This window comes from Prinia subflava, chromosome Z (genome assembly GCF_021018805.1).
Source record: "Prinia subflava isolate CZ2003 ecotype Zambia chromosome Z, Cam_Psub_1.2, whole genome shotgun sequence".
In the NCBI taxonomy this organism is placed as follows: Eukaryota; Metazoa; Chordata; class Aves; order Passeriformes; family Cisticolidae; genus Prinia; species Prinia subflava.
The window spans coordinates 23,310,340-23,326,668 of record NC_086283.1 but is presented as its reverse complement, the minus strand read 5'-3'; the positions used below and the strand labels follow the sequence as shown (position 1 = coordinate 23,326,668).

General features: G+C 42.0%; 1 protein-coding gene across 3 annotated transcripts in view; it reads left to right on the top strand.

Moving 5' to 3' along the window:
- The window catches only part of LOC134563837 (moesin-like), a 40,372-nt gene that overhangs the window by 7,805 nt on the left and 16,238 nt on the right, over window positions 1-16,329 (top strand). For 2 of the 3 annotated variants that reach the window (XM_063422179.1, XM_063422180.1), the window contains exon 2: window positions 13,838-13,921. In XM_063422179.1, the coding sequence (XP_063278249.1) occupies window positions 13,838-13,921 (84 nt within the window). Of the gene's footprint in view, window positions 1-13,837; window positions 13,922-16,329 lie in introns of those variants that run through there. The other variant, XM_063422181.1, reaches the window with a different exon arrangement.

Genomic DNA, 16,329 nt, shown 5'->3' with positions numbered 1-16,329 from the left:
GACGGCAGTCATTAATGGAGACACTGCACAGCAGGCAGGGTGTGGCTTCTCCAGTGTGTTGTTTGTTACTACTGTAAGTTACATCCAAATGTTAAGAAATGTCTGTGATCTGTGAAATGAGATTGAAAGCTTAAGCGTCAATAACTGTTTTGCTGACATCTTGTCATTTGTTCCTATTTGCATCTTAATATTAAGGAACCATAAAACTGCTTTTGCAAAAGTGACTGAGTAGCTTTGTTTGGTCTTTTGGATAGACAATGAAAGCTCTGGCCGAAGTGTATTGAATCCAGGGTCTGTCCATATTCAGTGTTCTGTGGCTGCAGTTATCCTCCTACAGTGAAAAATCAGGATCTGAGCTTGCCTGAAGTTGAGAAACCTGTCTTCTTCTGTTGCTGAAAACGTCCTGTTGGAGCAACTGGATTTTTGTTGCAGCATCTGTAATTTTCACTAAGGCACATTCAACATGTGAATTTGTTTGCACTGGTGAAATACTGGAAGTAGAGAACAGTAAAATGATGGTTCTGTCACTTCACTATTCACAGTCCCCTAGACAACCAGAAGCTGCTGTATGAACATGACAACTCATTTTGTGAGCTGCCTCAAAAACTCTTAAGGTTACTAGTAATTTGAACAATGGCGCCAGAAAAGACTAGTATTACTGAAAATGTCAGGAAGCTTTAAGTCCATGGTTGGGACTGTGGAAGGCTTGAACAGTGGTATTATTCAAACCATGAAATGCTTTATCACTAAGCCAAGAAAACATTTTGATAAGTAATGTCTTAGTCCTCCAGCCTGCAGCTCCATTGTGCTGATTTTGTTACAGAAGCTGGACTGTAACTTATTATTTGCTGTAATGCTGAGGTGACATACTTTCTTTGTTGCTATGCTAGTCCTTCACTTCAAAAACTATCAAGGAGCCCCTCTTACCTGAAAAAGTTGGTATTGAAAAAACCTGAGCATTGACTTAATATTTTTTGATTTGCTTTAAACACTAAACTGCACCTGAAATTGATAGTATCCTGACCCAGCCACGACAAACTAGGAAGCAGCAAATTCCTGAAAATTAATTTTCTTACTTGTAATGGCTTGCTGCTGCATGTGTCTTGGGCTTTGTGAATTCTATAGACACCAATGTCTTCTGCACTGTATACCTGGGGTTCTGTGTTGAAACCATGTGTGCAGAAGTGCCAATTTTAAAAAACCCCAACTTAGGATTTTTTTTCCTTCATCTTGCTCTGTGGTTTATTACTAACATCTCAAATTGAAGGGTAACTGCAAGAGGCAATGCAATGTATTATGCTCAGTTTGAATTCCTTTTTGCACATCCAGCAGTTCAAGGTAGAGATCTTTTTTTGAAAGAGGGTCCATGTCAGCATTTTCAGCTGTAAGAATATATCAGTATAATTGTGTTGTCTTGAATCTACCAAAAGACAGAGCAAAATAGAAGGGCTAAGTAACTTCCAAATCACTGAAAGATCAGACCAGTCTGAGCAGTACTTTCTTCAACATCATGCACAGGAAATACAATGCTATCTTAATGTTTGTTCTGACAAATGATAAATAATCAAGTAAAAATCTGACAGAAGACTGTCCTGCTCCTTTGCTGCTTCAAATTCTGACAGATTTAATACACAGGCTTTTTTTCTTGCTCTATACTTGATTCAGCAGCTCAAACATCAGCTCTGTGCAAAGTCTCTTCTGCCCCTAAGCACCAAACGTATCTTAGTCAGAGGCGACCGACCACTTCCCCCTTCATAATACTTGGTGAGTGTCTCTTTTTTTTTCTCCATAGAGCATTTTGGACCATGTGCTGCATTGCTCTGTGCTTTCAGGTTTTTGTCTTTTTACAAATAGTTTTATCCAAATGCTCTGGACTCAGAAAAGTTTGGCATAGAGGACTTTCCCATTAAATGCTTTTACCATATTCTAATGACAGCATTGATTTGGCAGTGTTTGGAAGGATTTGAATTTAATTGTGATCTGAGAGGGTTCAGGCTGTCTTATAAACCAAGTGATTTTGCTGGTCTGCCATTCCCTTAGAGAAAGATGGGTGATTAGAGGCGTTAATGTGGATCTATCCATTTCCATAACATTTCCATAACTCCTGTCTGAGCAGGAGTAGTTAGCTGTTCTTGCTGCTCCCAGCGTTCTGGAGAAGTGCAGTTAGGGTAAGGTATCTGCATGCAGGAACACTAAAGGAGCCCTTGACTTTGATCACAGTTGAACTCATATCTGCCAACCCTATGCTGCTGTACCTTAGCATTGAGAAAAACTGGAAAACATAAAGCAGGTCTGGGTAAGAGCTAAACTCTCAAGTTGACTTCTGAATGTTCTTTGTAGAAGGCTGGTTTTCAGGCTCCCTGCCTCTCCTTAGTCCAGTGAGTTTTACTGTTTGCTTTTTTAGGTTATATCTGCATGTATGTTGACCTATTCAAGAGATGTACTTAGCATCTGGCTATTTCTTGTCCTACTACCCAGCTGAGTTTCTCAGTTTTGACCTGCAGCTTTAGCAAGACCACTAACAGTTTGGCTAACCTGCATGTTTGGCTGCATAAAGATGGTCCATAACATCTCTGTAGAGGAGAATCAAGGATCTAGATATTGAAACTGCAATTTGTGTAAGAAAATTACTCTTGCTCACTTGATACAAGAAGTCTGTGTATGTTAATAGGTCTTAATTGACCACTGACGTTCCTGGGTGTTCAGTGATGTCTTCATCAATGCATCTAGGTCTCAGGTGTTAGCTGAAGTTAATCAGGCTTTCTTTCTAAAATAGCCCCATTTCAAACAGTGTATTTCAAGAAGTGTATGAATGAGAAGCCAAGAGTGTGGATTTAATTGCAGCTTTGGGTGAACTAAATCAACTTGGTTGCTTGCTTGATAGCTTTGATGGTTTGCTGCCACTGTAAAGTTTTGCATCAGTTCTGTTCTGAAGTTCCACAGCAAATGGGGTTAATGGCACGTATATGTGGCTTGATGGTGAATCTCACCAAGGGGTTCTGTATCAGAGCTGCTGCAAAGGATAAAGTAGGTGTGTCTGGGAGTGAGGAATAAGAGTGGTTCAATAGCTTGGTCCATTTTTTTCCATTTGTACCCAAAAAGTCATCTTGCCCTTCCTTTTCTGTGGCCTGTAGCAGTGCCCCTGTGTAAATGTAGTGAACAGAACCAATAAAATTATTCTTCTGGAGAAAACAACAGAAGAATTATTCCCACCCTGATTCATCCTCTTGAATTCCTACTTGTGGTGTAGTTGTGGAGTACAAGAACAAACCCAGAGAAGTGATTGGGAGGGCGATTGTTCAGGATGGCTTCCTGTGGTGGTGGATACAGGCACTGCATGTGCTGTGTCACTGCTCTCCTCAGCTCCTGTGCCCCTTTAGGAACCTTTTGGAACATGGAGTTCTGTCATGGTGGTGTAGCTACTCTCCTCTGTATTAGGAAAGCTCAAATTCTTGAACTAGATGGAGTTTAAAATAGCAAAGAATACTTCAGCAATTCAGAAGCTGATCTTTTATGAACTGTGGACAGTCCCAACAGGACTATTTAAAAATCTAAAATAAGTCAGTGAGGGAAGCAAATATGGGTGGGGAAACTGAATATTAGAAAGAAGTGTAGAACTGAGCCATTTAGGGGAAATCCTGTGTTTTAGGGAACTATGACCTAAATAGACATGAAAATGCAGCCAGCCTAAATGAGACCCTGTACTGAAAGGAAGTTGCAGGATTTGTCTAGCATGCTGGAAATGATAAAGCTGAAAATCACAGGATGATGAAACAGCTTTAGCTCATACTTGACTGTGCATGTAGTTAAATTTGGAGGGATGGCTCATAGTCTGGGCAGTCAGATCCCACAGTAAGACTGTGTTCTAGCTCCTAGAAGTCTGGCCATTGTTCAGAGGTTCAGTGAGGGCTGTGAGCTGGCCAAGAACTTTATGTGCCACACCCAGGCCGTGCTCTGGATGTCTAGAACAGGCAGCCCTGTGTTCAACTCCCCTCTCTGTAAGAGCTGAACTGCTAGGAATCTCTTAGTTGAAGGACAGAGAGAAGCACGTGAAACAGATAAGCTGATTTTTTATCTAAACATGAGTCCTTTAGAAGAAGAATGTGCCTATAGCAGTTATCTTCATGCTGTCTTCCCTGTGGAAGGTGTCTTTTGCCCTCAATTCCAAGTTACCTCTGAAACAATTCTTAACTGCAGGTGAATTTAGAGACCTTTATATAGGGACTGAGTGTGTAGTCTATTAGCTCATGAACCTCAAGTACTTGCTGTACATGTGATGCCTCAATGCCGGTCACACTTGTCTTGTTAGCATCCTGTCTTGATCTTGTTTTGAGCTCCTTCCAGCAAAGTAGGTGCTTGTGATTTTGGCAGACATTCACTGGATGCTATGTTTGGAAAGCTCGTTGGCTTTTTGAGAAGGTATCTTGGCTCCCAGTCTTGACTGCTCAGCCTCTTGAACTGAGTCTTTGCAACCGTTAAACGGTTCTGGGAAATTCCCTGCCCTTGGCCTGAGGTGGGAGGGGAAGAACTGGACTAAGGGGAGGTTGGGGTGGGGGAAAACTCGCCTTCTAAGAGCCTTCTCAGAAAATCTGAGGTGCCTCTGATGGTGGTAGGGAGTGCAGAGACTGTTTTGCTGATGGAATGATGCAGTCACAACCGAGATCATAACACCTTTGTATGGTGTACGACATGAGGAGGGTGGCACAAAACAACACTTTTTGTAACCTGTGAGTAGGATTGCCTGGGAGGAGCACACAGTAGTGTGAGGAATGTCACCCATACCACTGCTGGCATTCAAATGTGCCCACTGCCTGCTAACTGCCCTTGGGTTGAAGAGCTTTAGCAAGGAGTGTGGTTAAGCTCTGACATGAGAAGTACAACTACCAACCCTACTATTAGTGTGCAGAGCCCATAATAGGTGTGTATATTTCTCCAGAGAAAAGCTCTTCTACCAGGCACAAAAAAAAGGTGTTTACAAAACAAGAAACCTCACCAAAACAAAACCCAAGGCTGCACAGTTTGTGAAAGCTGAATGATGGCAACTGCATGTTGCTGGATTCTGCTTCAAGTTTTACCTCCTGATCCAGATGTTGCGGAAAAGGGGTCGGGGATTTGCCCCATGGTATTTTAATTTCCTTCTGGGTTTTGACTAGTAAAGGATGTTCCCTCTAAGCAGCTCAAACAACAGGTACAAAAATAGTTATTCCAAGGGCTTCTTCAAACTGACTCTAAAGAAACAGAAAATGGCAATGTTAATTACTTGGAACAGCTACAGGAAAGCAAAGGGAGGTGCATGCAGAATCTATTTATGGAAAAGGAAATGGCAAAAATAGAGGAATTGATCCATTGCGCAAGGTTGAGAGTAAGCAGTGTAATAAGTGGCATACAAGTATCTTGTCTTGACTGTAAATGTGGGGATCCACCCATGGCTGCTTCTAGTGGCGTAGTACTCTCCATCTTGCAACTCCTTTCCTCTAAGTGAAACTTGTTTGCCCTCTGGAGAGGATGGCAAGCTGCTAGCAGCCACACTGTTGAAACACCATTGGTGGGATGTGACTGGTTGAAAAGTAAGACATTACATTAAAGTAGCTGCAACCTGGAAACATAAGTGATTTTGGAAGCCATGCTGTGTAGGCAGTAGGGGAATTTTAATAATAGTTTTGAATTAATAACTTTGTAGTAGTCTTTGTAAAGTATAACCTTCGTTCCTGAAAAGTTTGCCTGCCCAAATCAGATCACTGATTAAATTGGGTAAATGATACCTCTAGAGTTCAAAAATGTGGAGTTCTCCAACCCTATGGAACCAGCACTGGCATAGCCCTGGCTTTGAGTGTTTTTGGAGTGCACTTATGAGTGTGTGCTCACTGGTGCTAATGAAGGAAAGTGCCTTTAGAGCAGTGAAAGCTGCAATGATGGGACAAGGTGAGTGAAGACATATGAAGTAAGGCAACTGCAAACAACACACTCCTTGCATGAGGAGTAGGCTTTTGTGAAGTTTTCTTGTGAACTCAGTGAATGTGGTTTGAAGGAGACTTCATTTTTCAGAGAAACCGTCCTTGAGGGTAATAAATCTGATTCTCCACCATCCATAGTTTATATAAGGGTGTCTGAAGTAGACTCCCTGACTTGATATGAATAATTGATCTCTGGACTGATAAGCATGTCCTGCAAGGATGATCCCCTTCAACTCCACTTAGTAATCCTCTGCTCAGCCCTCTCTGCGTACCAGGTATTAATCATGTGCAAAGAAGGACTTTAACAGGAAGGCAGCTGGGGCTTCTCACACTTGGTCTTGAGAACCAGATAAGCAACAAAATATTGCTGTCTTGCTGTGCTCTATAGGCACTGCCTTTCCAATGGCAGCAGCTACCTTCAATGAAACTGATTTTTTTAAAATTATTTTTTAAATGGGAGCATTCCTGATTACCACTTGCTGTATGGAAGAATTTTATTTTCTGTCTCATCACTGTGAGGTAAGCAGTACAAATTAACACAGGAATATTTTGAGACTAACAGTCAAACAAATACACCAGGGCTCTGACACTACAGTATGACAGGGTTTATATTAGAATAAATCACTTGGTTTCCTTCTTTGAAACTGACTACTTTAGCATTACCCTTTCCAAGAACAGGGATAGCGTTTCAACCACTGGATGGAACGACTGCTGTAAACCTTGTCAGAAAACTCTTATGGAAAGGCAGTTGGAATGGGCACAGAATTGACTTATTTTGAACTCCTTTGTTAGGTAAAGCAGAAATCCTCTGCTCTTCCAAGCTCCACATAGGAAAACTTATCTTTTTATGGCTAATGTGATGTAACTACATTTCCCCCCTACCCAGTGTTTGTAATCTCCCCTCTATGAAGGCGAGTTTTGCTCAAAGCTATGGGCAAGCAGTGGCAGCATCCCTCGGTGTCTCTGCTGCGTGAGGTATTAAATGCCACAGACACTGCTGCTTCTACCCTTTCTCAGGTGCTGGTGCCACCAGCATTTCTCCATCCAGTTTTTGCAAGCAGACTTCTCAAAGCTGTGAACTTTCTTGGTCTTGCAGGCTGGTGCTCTGGCCTGCTTCCTCTTCCTGTTGTCAGCAGTGTGGCTCCTGAAGCTGTGTGGGTGCTGTGGTTTGTTGCCCACACGAGCCATCTTTGCTGGGGACAAAGAGCAGGTGCTGGTAGTGGGGATACAGCTCTGGTGTGACTGTGCTCAGGTGTGGCTCCACAGCAGCTTCTGAATCCAAGCTGGCTTGCTGCTCCTCCACAAGGAAGAAATAAGACCATGTGAGCACAAATTTAGTTAGATTTAGCCTGAATGCTTCCTCGACTAGGCTTGCTGTTGCTCACCAGAGAGGTTTGTGAAGCTGGGTAGTAGCAGCTGCTGCCCCTTCACTGCTCTCTGTCTTCAGGCTCCATGCTAAAGTCATTAGGGATGCTCTAAAAGGTGCATTCCTGCTATAGGCTGTACTTAGGTACCAAATGAAAGCCACATACTCTATAGGATGTAGGTACTACTTCTGGGTCACTGGTACCAGAAGTACCTTGAGAAGCTTTGTCCTTGGGCGGCAGCTTTATTCAAATAGTGGGGTAGGATGGGGTGCCTTCTGTGGCCTTACTGTACTGTACTCCAGTCAAATGAGAAGTTCTGTGTCCCCAGCAAGCAGGATGGGGCTGGTGGAGAGATCTGGGAAGCTCCCAGAAGCTGCTGGGAGGGTTAACCTCTCTCTGGTGTCTGCAGTGTGGTGCCTAGGGTGTCCCTGCTGCTGTTCTGTTCCCTGATGGGCTTAGAGATATGAAAAGGCCCTTTAAAACTGCTGGAAGGGGGCTTGGTTAATTAAGCGTAATCCTTTGAGAAATTGCAAGCGCTTTCACATGACCTGATCCCAGCCTCACCCTGACACAGAGGACCCAGGGCTGTTTCGGCAGGGTGCTGGCACTCGGGAAGGAGCCAGATGTCTGTGAGTATGGCTGGTGCTGGAGGTGTGGGGCATCACCTCTGATTGCCCTCCAAGGCAGTGCAAAGCTCTGCTGTCCTCACAGTGGGCTCGTGTTGGCTGACCAGTGTGGTGGGAAGGGAAGTGCAGCACTGTAGAGCACTCATACTCCAGAATCCACTTGCACATTCCGAGAACAGGGGGACACTTCTTGTTAAACTTACTGTATTGCTGCTACTCTTGCTAAAAGCCAAAACTGGGCAGGTTTTTAGATTATTTAGGTGCCTTATGAGATCTTAGTTAGTACAGCTCCAGCTGGATTTGATGTACTTCCCAGGTCAGACCTGTTGGAACTGGTGCATGGTAGTGGTCTAGTATTTTTATGTGGAGTAACTGTTGGGTAAACCGGTGCCTTTTAGTGCAGAGGCTATAAAGGTTGGTCTTTAAAGGAAATTCTTTTTAATTGAGCTTGCTTCTGTTCTGTACCAGTCAAATTTGCAATAAAGTACAAGTTTTCCCTATGTTACATTCTCCAGAAATAATCCACTTGGAGGCTTGAACCTGGGAAACAGGGAATATCTAAAGCTTGAAGCCTCCAGCCCAGCAGGGTATAACAGCTTCCTTGCATACAGGAAATGCAGGGAGGAAAGAAGCTTTAGCTCAGGGTCAGGGTTTTGTAGAGGTTGATACTCTGTTGTGCTGACTCCACTCATTGTTCTGACATGAATTTCCTAGTACTCTATTACGGTCTCAACTTATGACAAACAGAATTGTCTTTTCTACCTCTCGTGCTGCTCAGTGCACTGGGGCATTAGCACAAGCAGCACATCCGTTACTGAGCGTGACAGTATCAGTCTTTCCTGTTTGTCCTGCCATATGCAGCTACACATTTTCATCTCAGGAAGCTGTTACAGCACACTATTAGGAGGACTTATTCAGAGACATGGAAGATACCTGACAATTACTGCTGCTAGTAGAATTTAATTGGAATCACAGTGGGGCAGAAAGTGAGACTTGAAGATATACGGGCAATATTGAAATACCTGGAAAGATGCTGTAGATGGGTGCCTGGTACCACTGTCTATGAAGCGTGTCTCTTGTAGACTGCTGAACACCATGGAAGGGAGGGGTAATGGTGGCATGTGCCCTCAGAAAGCTTTTGCTGGTCAAAGGGAGCTTTCTTTGGTCTCGGGCTGGAAGAGTATCTCTTCCATGCAAGAGGTTCTGTCTGTGCAGGAGGTATCACGCTTGACAATACTGTCCTTGGCAGCAGGAAGCTCTTCAATGTGCTCTGGCAGTGGCAAGCTTTAGCAGTGCTTAGACTGGTGGAACTATGGTAATTCCCCAAATAGAGAAGAGGAAGGGTTGTTAGTTTTCTATTTCTTTCCTGTAGCTGTTATGAAAGGAATCAGTTAAATATGGGCACTTTTTTTTGGCATGTTTTTTTACATTTAGTGAGTATAAATTTGCCTGCTGAAATGTGATAGTTCAATGTTCTTACAAGGTGCAAAATGGTGTCTGGAAGCATTTCATATGGTGTTACTAGCTGTTTGTATGAGAGGATATTAAATGATGATGGAAAGACAAAAGACTATTTAGAGACCACCTACTAGAATTAATTTCTGTTACTTTAAGATACAAGTAGAATTTAGAGAGTTGCAAGTATTTGCATGCTGCAGCGGGTATATTACAAATGATGAATAAATTCAATTAATTGCTTTAAACAGAGTTTGAGTGTAAATTACTGCCTTAGGATAGTATTTTTGATAAATCTGTTGAAGAAATCCAGTAAACCTTCTTAAAACACCTCCTGAGTGTTGAAAGGTTGGTAGATGTTTAGTAACAGAAGATTTGGAATGGGAGGGTAGTATACCTGGGCATGGGTGCTGCCACTAGACTTTGTGATTGAATCACTGGTGTGCAGTGTCTTTCTCTTGCACATCCCTCAGCAGTGTGCACCTTACCTGTCTGGACTGACAGAGCTAAATTTGTAGGTGCTCAGCAGTCTAAGTTGGATACCTTATTGACATTTTTTTCTGTTTGGAACCCAAATTATAAGCATGGCAAGGCTTATGCCAGCCCTCAAACCTAGCAAAACCTTATTATATGGTTTAGAAATACAAAGTCGAATAGCTTAATGCTGATGACTCTTGAGGCTTTTCTTAGAATAATCACTGGTAGTAAACTAGATAGAGAAATGGTTTAAAAGTGCTTTGGCAGGGTAGCTCTCAAGGAACAAAGTAAATGAGTCTAAATTATGATGGGACTGCAAGGTGTTGGCTTTATTTTGCTGTAGCATTTTTATTCTTATCTGTAACATTTGTGTTGGTCAGTACGCAGCTATGAATACCTCAGTGAAGTGGTTTTACCTAAAGTGAGGCTTTAATGATGAGGAGAAAGAAGATAAGCATGCAGTGCCTAGCACGTACTAGTGCGGTAGAGATTATAGCAGTCCGTAGATCTCTCCTTGTAGCTTGTTTGAGCTGCAGGCAGAATGCATTAAGATCAGTGCCTCCCACTACCTGAAATGGTAAAAACCTCCCTCTGAGCCAGTTGTTGTGAACTGGAAAAACAAAACCACTCTGGCTTGGTAGCGTATGGGGAAAAAATGTCTTTGTGTGTTCTTTTCACACCAATGAGCCTTAACAAAGCTCAATTTTATAGCAAACTAGCTTCTCAGCCAAGTATTAAATTACCACCGATGGTTCAAACTAATGTTTAAAATGTCACTGGCACAGCCCAGGATGTGCTCTCTCCCCAGCTCGTTCTGCTGACAGCTCACGGCAGTGCGCTGCTGAATGTGTTAAAACCGTGTTCAGCCTGGGGAAGCAGCACTACCGGGGTGTGGTTCTCCAAAGCACAAGCTCGTTTCCTGTGGTATCTCAGCTTCTGCTCTCTTAGATCAGGCTGAAGTTGCAAGTGCAGACCCATTCAAGACTTTGCTGCTCTTAAACTTTAGGTTGATACTCATCTTGCGTGTAGGGGGCTTCTGGGGGTGGGGGGCAGGGGATATGTGCAAATCTTCCTATTGTATGTACTAATGGAAGAATAATATTGGGTTAGATAGCTTAGGGGCGTTTAAGTGACTGACATTGAAGGAATTTTGCTGGTTACAGCATGGGAACTTCTTTTACTCTGCTAACAAAGATGAGAGTCTTAATAAGTATTCTCCGTGAATTGTGGGGTTGCTGAAGCAACTCTATTTTAAATGTTAGGGTGTGATTTGTTCTAAATAGCTCTAAGAGCTATTTAGGCACAAGTTGCAAAGAAATGCCACAGATGTTTCACTTCTGTTTTCTGGTGCTCAGATATTTGGCTCTTAATAACCTATGCACATGATATCAGATAAAAGTAGCTACTGTGCTTTGTCCATAAGCAGTGGAGCAAAGACTATTTTCTTTCATGGTAGCTGATAAATTAATGCTTTAGGTGAACAGAAAATACTTCAAAGCTAAAAAAATGTAAGGTGTAACTTAATGGTTCATTTAATGTAACCCTTCTTAGGCTTGAATGTAGCTTATGGACAGCTTTGGTCTCACTGGTGGCTGTGCTGGGTCAGTCAGGCTCACAAGCCAATACTCTTTCTGCTAGAAGACTCTGCTTCCAAGTGTAAGTAGCTAAGCTGTTTTGGGGAACATTCAGCCTTCTAAGAAGTGGCCAGATTCTTGTTGCACTGAAGCACCATGAAATTAGCCCATTGTCAAGGTCTAGGATTCGAAGAGAATAATTTTGGGAAGGTGTACACTGAGAACTTAGGACATCTGCTTGACATTGAAAGATCCTAATTAAAAAAAAAGGGGGAAAAAAAAAGCGCCTTGTTCTTACGAGTTTAGGCCATTTGTGCTTTCCTTGCTACTTCTGTGGGATGGTTTTGCCTTAGTTTGACTTGTGTCAGAAGATTTAGTGGGCTTCAAAACCAAGTTAATCCTGATATACTTGTTCATGATATCTTTGTTCTAGTAATGTCTAAATAGCATTCCTTTTGCATGAAACAGCTAGAACTTCAACTTAGGTGTGCTTTTCAGCTTAGCTATGCTAAGCCTACCTTTAACCTTACTGAATTTTTAGCTCAACTTAAAACAAGAAAACATTTAAGTTTGCCTCGAGAGGATCTCAAGGTCAAAATAGTGGTGTGCCTAGTCTGAAGCAGGCTTTCTGGGAAACCTCAAAAAGTATTTGTTATAGTTAGTAGTCTCTTTTTGGTACTTACCTAGATTGAACTAGCAGAACATTTCTTGCTTGTTGGGAAAAAAACCTAGTTCTAGTTCTCTTGCAGTCTGGTTTCTTAGTAAACAAGATGTGAAATCTGTACATATTTTTGGTAGAGATACAGGAATCAGAACTGTGATCATATTTGCATTATGTGGTTCCTTGAATATTTCTCTGCTTACTCTTGCTTTTTTGGTCTCCTGTGTCATGCAGTTAGTTTATAGTCCAAATATGACTTTTGAGTTTTCTTAGAGCTGTTCACAGTGTAATTCCCTCCACCCCTCACGACTGGAAGCCTGGAGGAGTGTACTAATAAGATTGATTGCACTGAAATTAGAAAAAAAAATAAAAAAAATTAGGATTTGTTGATCTGAGGTAAATGACTTGTCAAGAGAGAGAACTGTTAATGCAAGGCCTGTGTGCTGGGGTTTGGTGCATTGTGAGTATCTTGTACAATTTCAAGCCTTTGACCTTTGCTTTGATGGAAAAATATTTTAAATAAAGCTGTTTTAATGTGTGCCACTTGTGTTGATAAATTATGAAATATCTTTACCTTTTTCAGTTGACAGTCATGCAGATAGAATTGGTTTCTCAGGCAGCTTGGTGTACTTGCAGACCTCACTTTCCCTGGCCTAAAATTAAGGCATCTCCTTTCAGGCCAGGACTGTTTCTGTCTAGCCCCAAGCATCTAAATCATGTTTCCCAGTAATAATCAGGAGTTTTGAATGGGATCAGCAGTGTTTTACACTAGCATCTGAGGTGAAATGCCTCTGCTGTTTAACTTGCTTCATGAGAAGTGAAAGGTGTGTGTGTCTTCCTGCTTCTGTGGGATGAAGCTGCTAACTCCCTTGCTGCGGGTCCTTGCCACTTTCATGCCACAAGTGAAAATGTGACGGTGAGACATTCCTGTCAAAATAGTGCATCGTATAACATTTCTTCTGGAAAACCATTCATGATCTTGCATCCGAGGCTAGTATAGTCATGAAATCTTGATTGCAATTTTAAATAACACCTAAACAATTTCTGCAGTTTTTAGAAGTCTTTCATTCCACTGAAAGAATTGGAAAGCAGTATTGGCAGCTCTACTGCTATGGGAAGTGTTCTCATGTTCAGCACGCAGCCTTTTTGTCTTAGAGTGTGAGGGCATCCTTACATCTTGTCTGCTTCGTACCCACAGCCCCTGAAGCATGCCAGGGATTTTGCCTTATAACTTCTTCAAATACTCACAAAGACTGGAAATGTATTGTTATTATTGACCAGCCTTCTGTGGCAGACTGAGTTGTTAATGTGTATGGGAACTGCCCTGATGTTCACCCTTCAACCAAAAGGGTTGGATGTCTTCTTGTGTGCACCAAGTTTTGGAACACCTCTGCTTTTGTGAAAGACACCAGAATGTTCTACTCTGGAAATAAAATTTTGTAAGATGTAAATGGCTCTCAAGTATGTCAGTACACGGGAATATTTGTAGGACCAGAGAGGATAAAAACACTGCAAAAGTGTGCAAAAATATAACTAGGGAAGTTATATTCTACAGCAAAACTATGAGTACCATGCTGGCAGAGCAGATGACTTTGTGACTGCTGGCAGTGAAGTTCCTGGAGACTTGAGAGCTGCTTCCTAGTTCTGGGCAGGTGTTTGTTTTCATTATTGGGTAGCATCACTTTGAGCGCGTGTTGTAATGATGCATTTTTCTGTCTTCCAGATCAGTGTGCGTGTTACCACCATGGATGCTGAGCTGGAGTTTGCCATCCAGCCCAACACCACAGGGAAGCAGCTCTTTGATCAGGTAAGCGATGGAGCTGCAGAAGATGTGAAGTTGATAAAGACATTGTAGTTCTATTGAGGCAACAGCAAATAATTTCTAAAGGACTTCAAAGAGTGTCACTATATGTAATAGCTTCAAGAGAACTCAGCACAGTAAGACATTGTGCTTTTTTTCCAAAACTAATGCATCTTTTAATCTCCAAGGCTGCGTTAGGAGCTATTACTTCTAGTGAACTGAATTGTGCTATGGCTTATAGTAATTGGAAAGCAGTAGATATCTGCAGCCTTAGTTTGTAAGAAAAGTCTTATGGGGGACCTAGTAAACTATTTCTGCTTGACTTACCTGCAAGCATTATGTAATTGATTCCAAAGGGAAGTTGGTCTCTAAACCAGGGGAGGCTTAGCTGGGTTTCAAAGGCTGCTGCAACCTTTAAGTTCAGGTAAAGTGATATTCTGTGCTCCCATCAAGCTCTGAGGGAGACCTTAAGAGCAGTGAATGAGTGATACTACATTGGGCTGTCTACATAGGGTGCTTCAGCCCTCCTCTGCTTTCACTGGGTAAGCAGATTTCCTGCTGCTTTGGCCCAAACAGAAGCAGGAGGCATGTGCAGCCCAGAGTTGGAGCAGCAGAAGACAGACATCGTCAGCTGCAGCGGGTGAAACTTTGAGAGGCTCCACTGTGTTTCTCAGCTATAATTTGCCATAGATTTGCTCCTTGGAAAAAAATGGGAACAGTAAATTCATAGCTCAAAGATGTGCAAATTGAATCTTGCAGTAATGACAAGATGAGGGAACTGCCAGACCAGATATGTCAGAGATTTGGGTATGGTTCAATAGAGTTAAGCATTCTGGGGCCAGCTCTACATAGCACCTATCATAAGGAGGAGAGAAAATTGAGGGCTGATTCACCCATTGAAGTCAGCTATTTCACTTGGGGCCAGAAAATATAATTTAAATTTTCGTATTTTTTTTAGATCTTTTACCACAAACTACTGTTTTCTCTTGTACTCAGCTGGATGATTCAAAATTAGATGATATATTACTCTTTGCAGCCCAGCCCTGAAATGGAGTTAGATCCAAAGCTTTAGTGAAAGAGCATCCTTTCATAATGGGAAAAATAAAAAGGCTTTCAAAAAAGTTCTGAATTGCAGTGTAGTTCTCAGCTGTCTGTCTTACTATGTAGTAGCTCCTGCATATTTTAGCCCTGTGTGGTCTCAGATCTGACAGGTGTGGATTGATAAAAGTGAAAGCCAAGTTCTGTCCAGAATCCATGTGTACACAACATGGAACTCTGCCACAGCTGGTTCATGAGAGTGGTTACTAATGAAGCTGAGGTGACATGTCCCCAAATTTATCAAAAAATGAACTGGTTTTGTTTTTTGGGTTTGTTTTTTTTTTGGAATGGGGTGTTCTTTATGTGGATAGTTCCCATGCTTTTTTTTTTCAATATCTGCCTTCTGCTATTATCTAAGCAAAGCACCAAGTGCTGAGAAACAATACTACTCGCATCAGTAATATTTTAATCTGCACATGATATTTTCAGTCCCCTCTATGTCATCTGTGGCTTCTGCTGCAAACTGACATTGCTGGCAGACTCGGGCTTCATCAGTTTGTCTCTGAGAAACATCCAGTCATGTTTCCAATATAGCAGCTCTTCATGTCTAGTAATTGATTTCACTCCTTTGTCATGCTCTTGGACAGCTGCATGTTTTCCTCCTTTCAGTGTATTTCACGCAGCACCTGTCTAAACAGAAGTTTTGTTTTGCTTTTTCCACAGTAAACACTTTGCCAAGGGAGAAACAAATGGTGTTGCAGAACTGGGTTTCGAAGTCGAGGCAGTGCTTACTTCACCTAAATTGGATTGTAGGTGAAGTTGGAAATGGAGAGGGGAAAAAAGGTGTCTGAAGCAAGTTTTAAACATCTGTTATTTCTAAAAGGTCTGGTTGACATAAAACTTGCTCTCTTTAGGAAAGGGATGGACCTTTAAATGTATTGTCAGCTGTTACATATCCAGTATCTTTCACATGACTGAACTGTTTGTCTGTATTGGTTCCTGTAAAGGGATAGTCCAGTGCTGTTGTCCCTGCTGACATTATGACTGCTCTCTGGCTGGTCATTGTTCATTCTGCCTCATTTTCTATCCTTAGGTTGTGTCTGAGTTCCTATGATGGGATGCATAAGAACAAAGTTACTTCTATTTATTTTCTGTCTCCCTTAAGCCATATTGTGCCCCTGGTCATGATAATCTAGTATTTTCTGCATGATGCTGGTTCTGGAAAAAGATCTGCTTTCATAAGTGCTTTTTTTGAGAGAAGGGAGAGCTCCTCTGCAAAGCAGATGTATGGTTTTGCTGTTGCAGGACTTTGACTTCTGGTGTGAAACCTGATTTTTGACTCTTGCACAGAAAAATTTTAAGATATCCAGCATCTT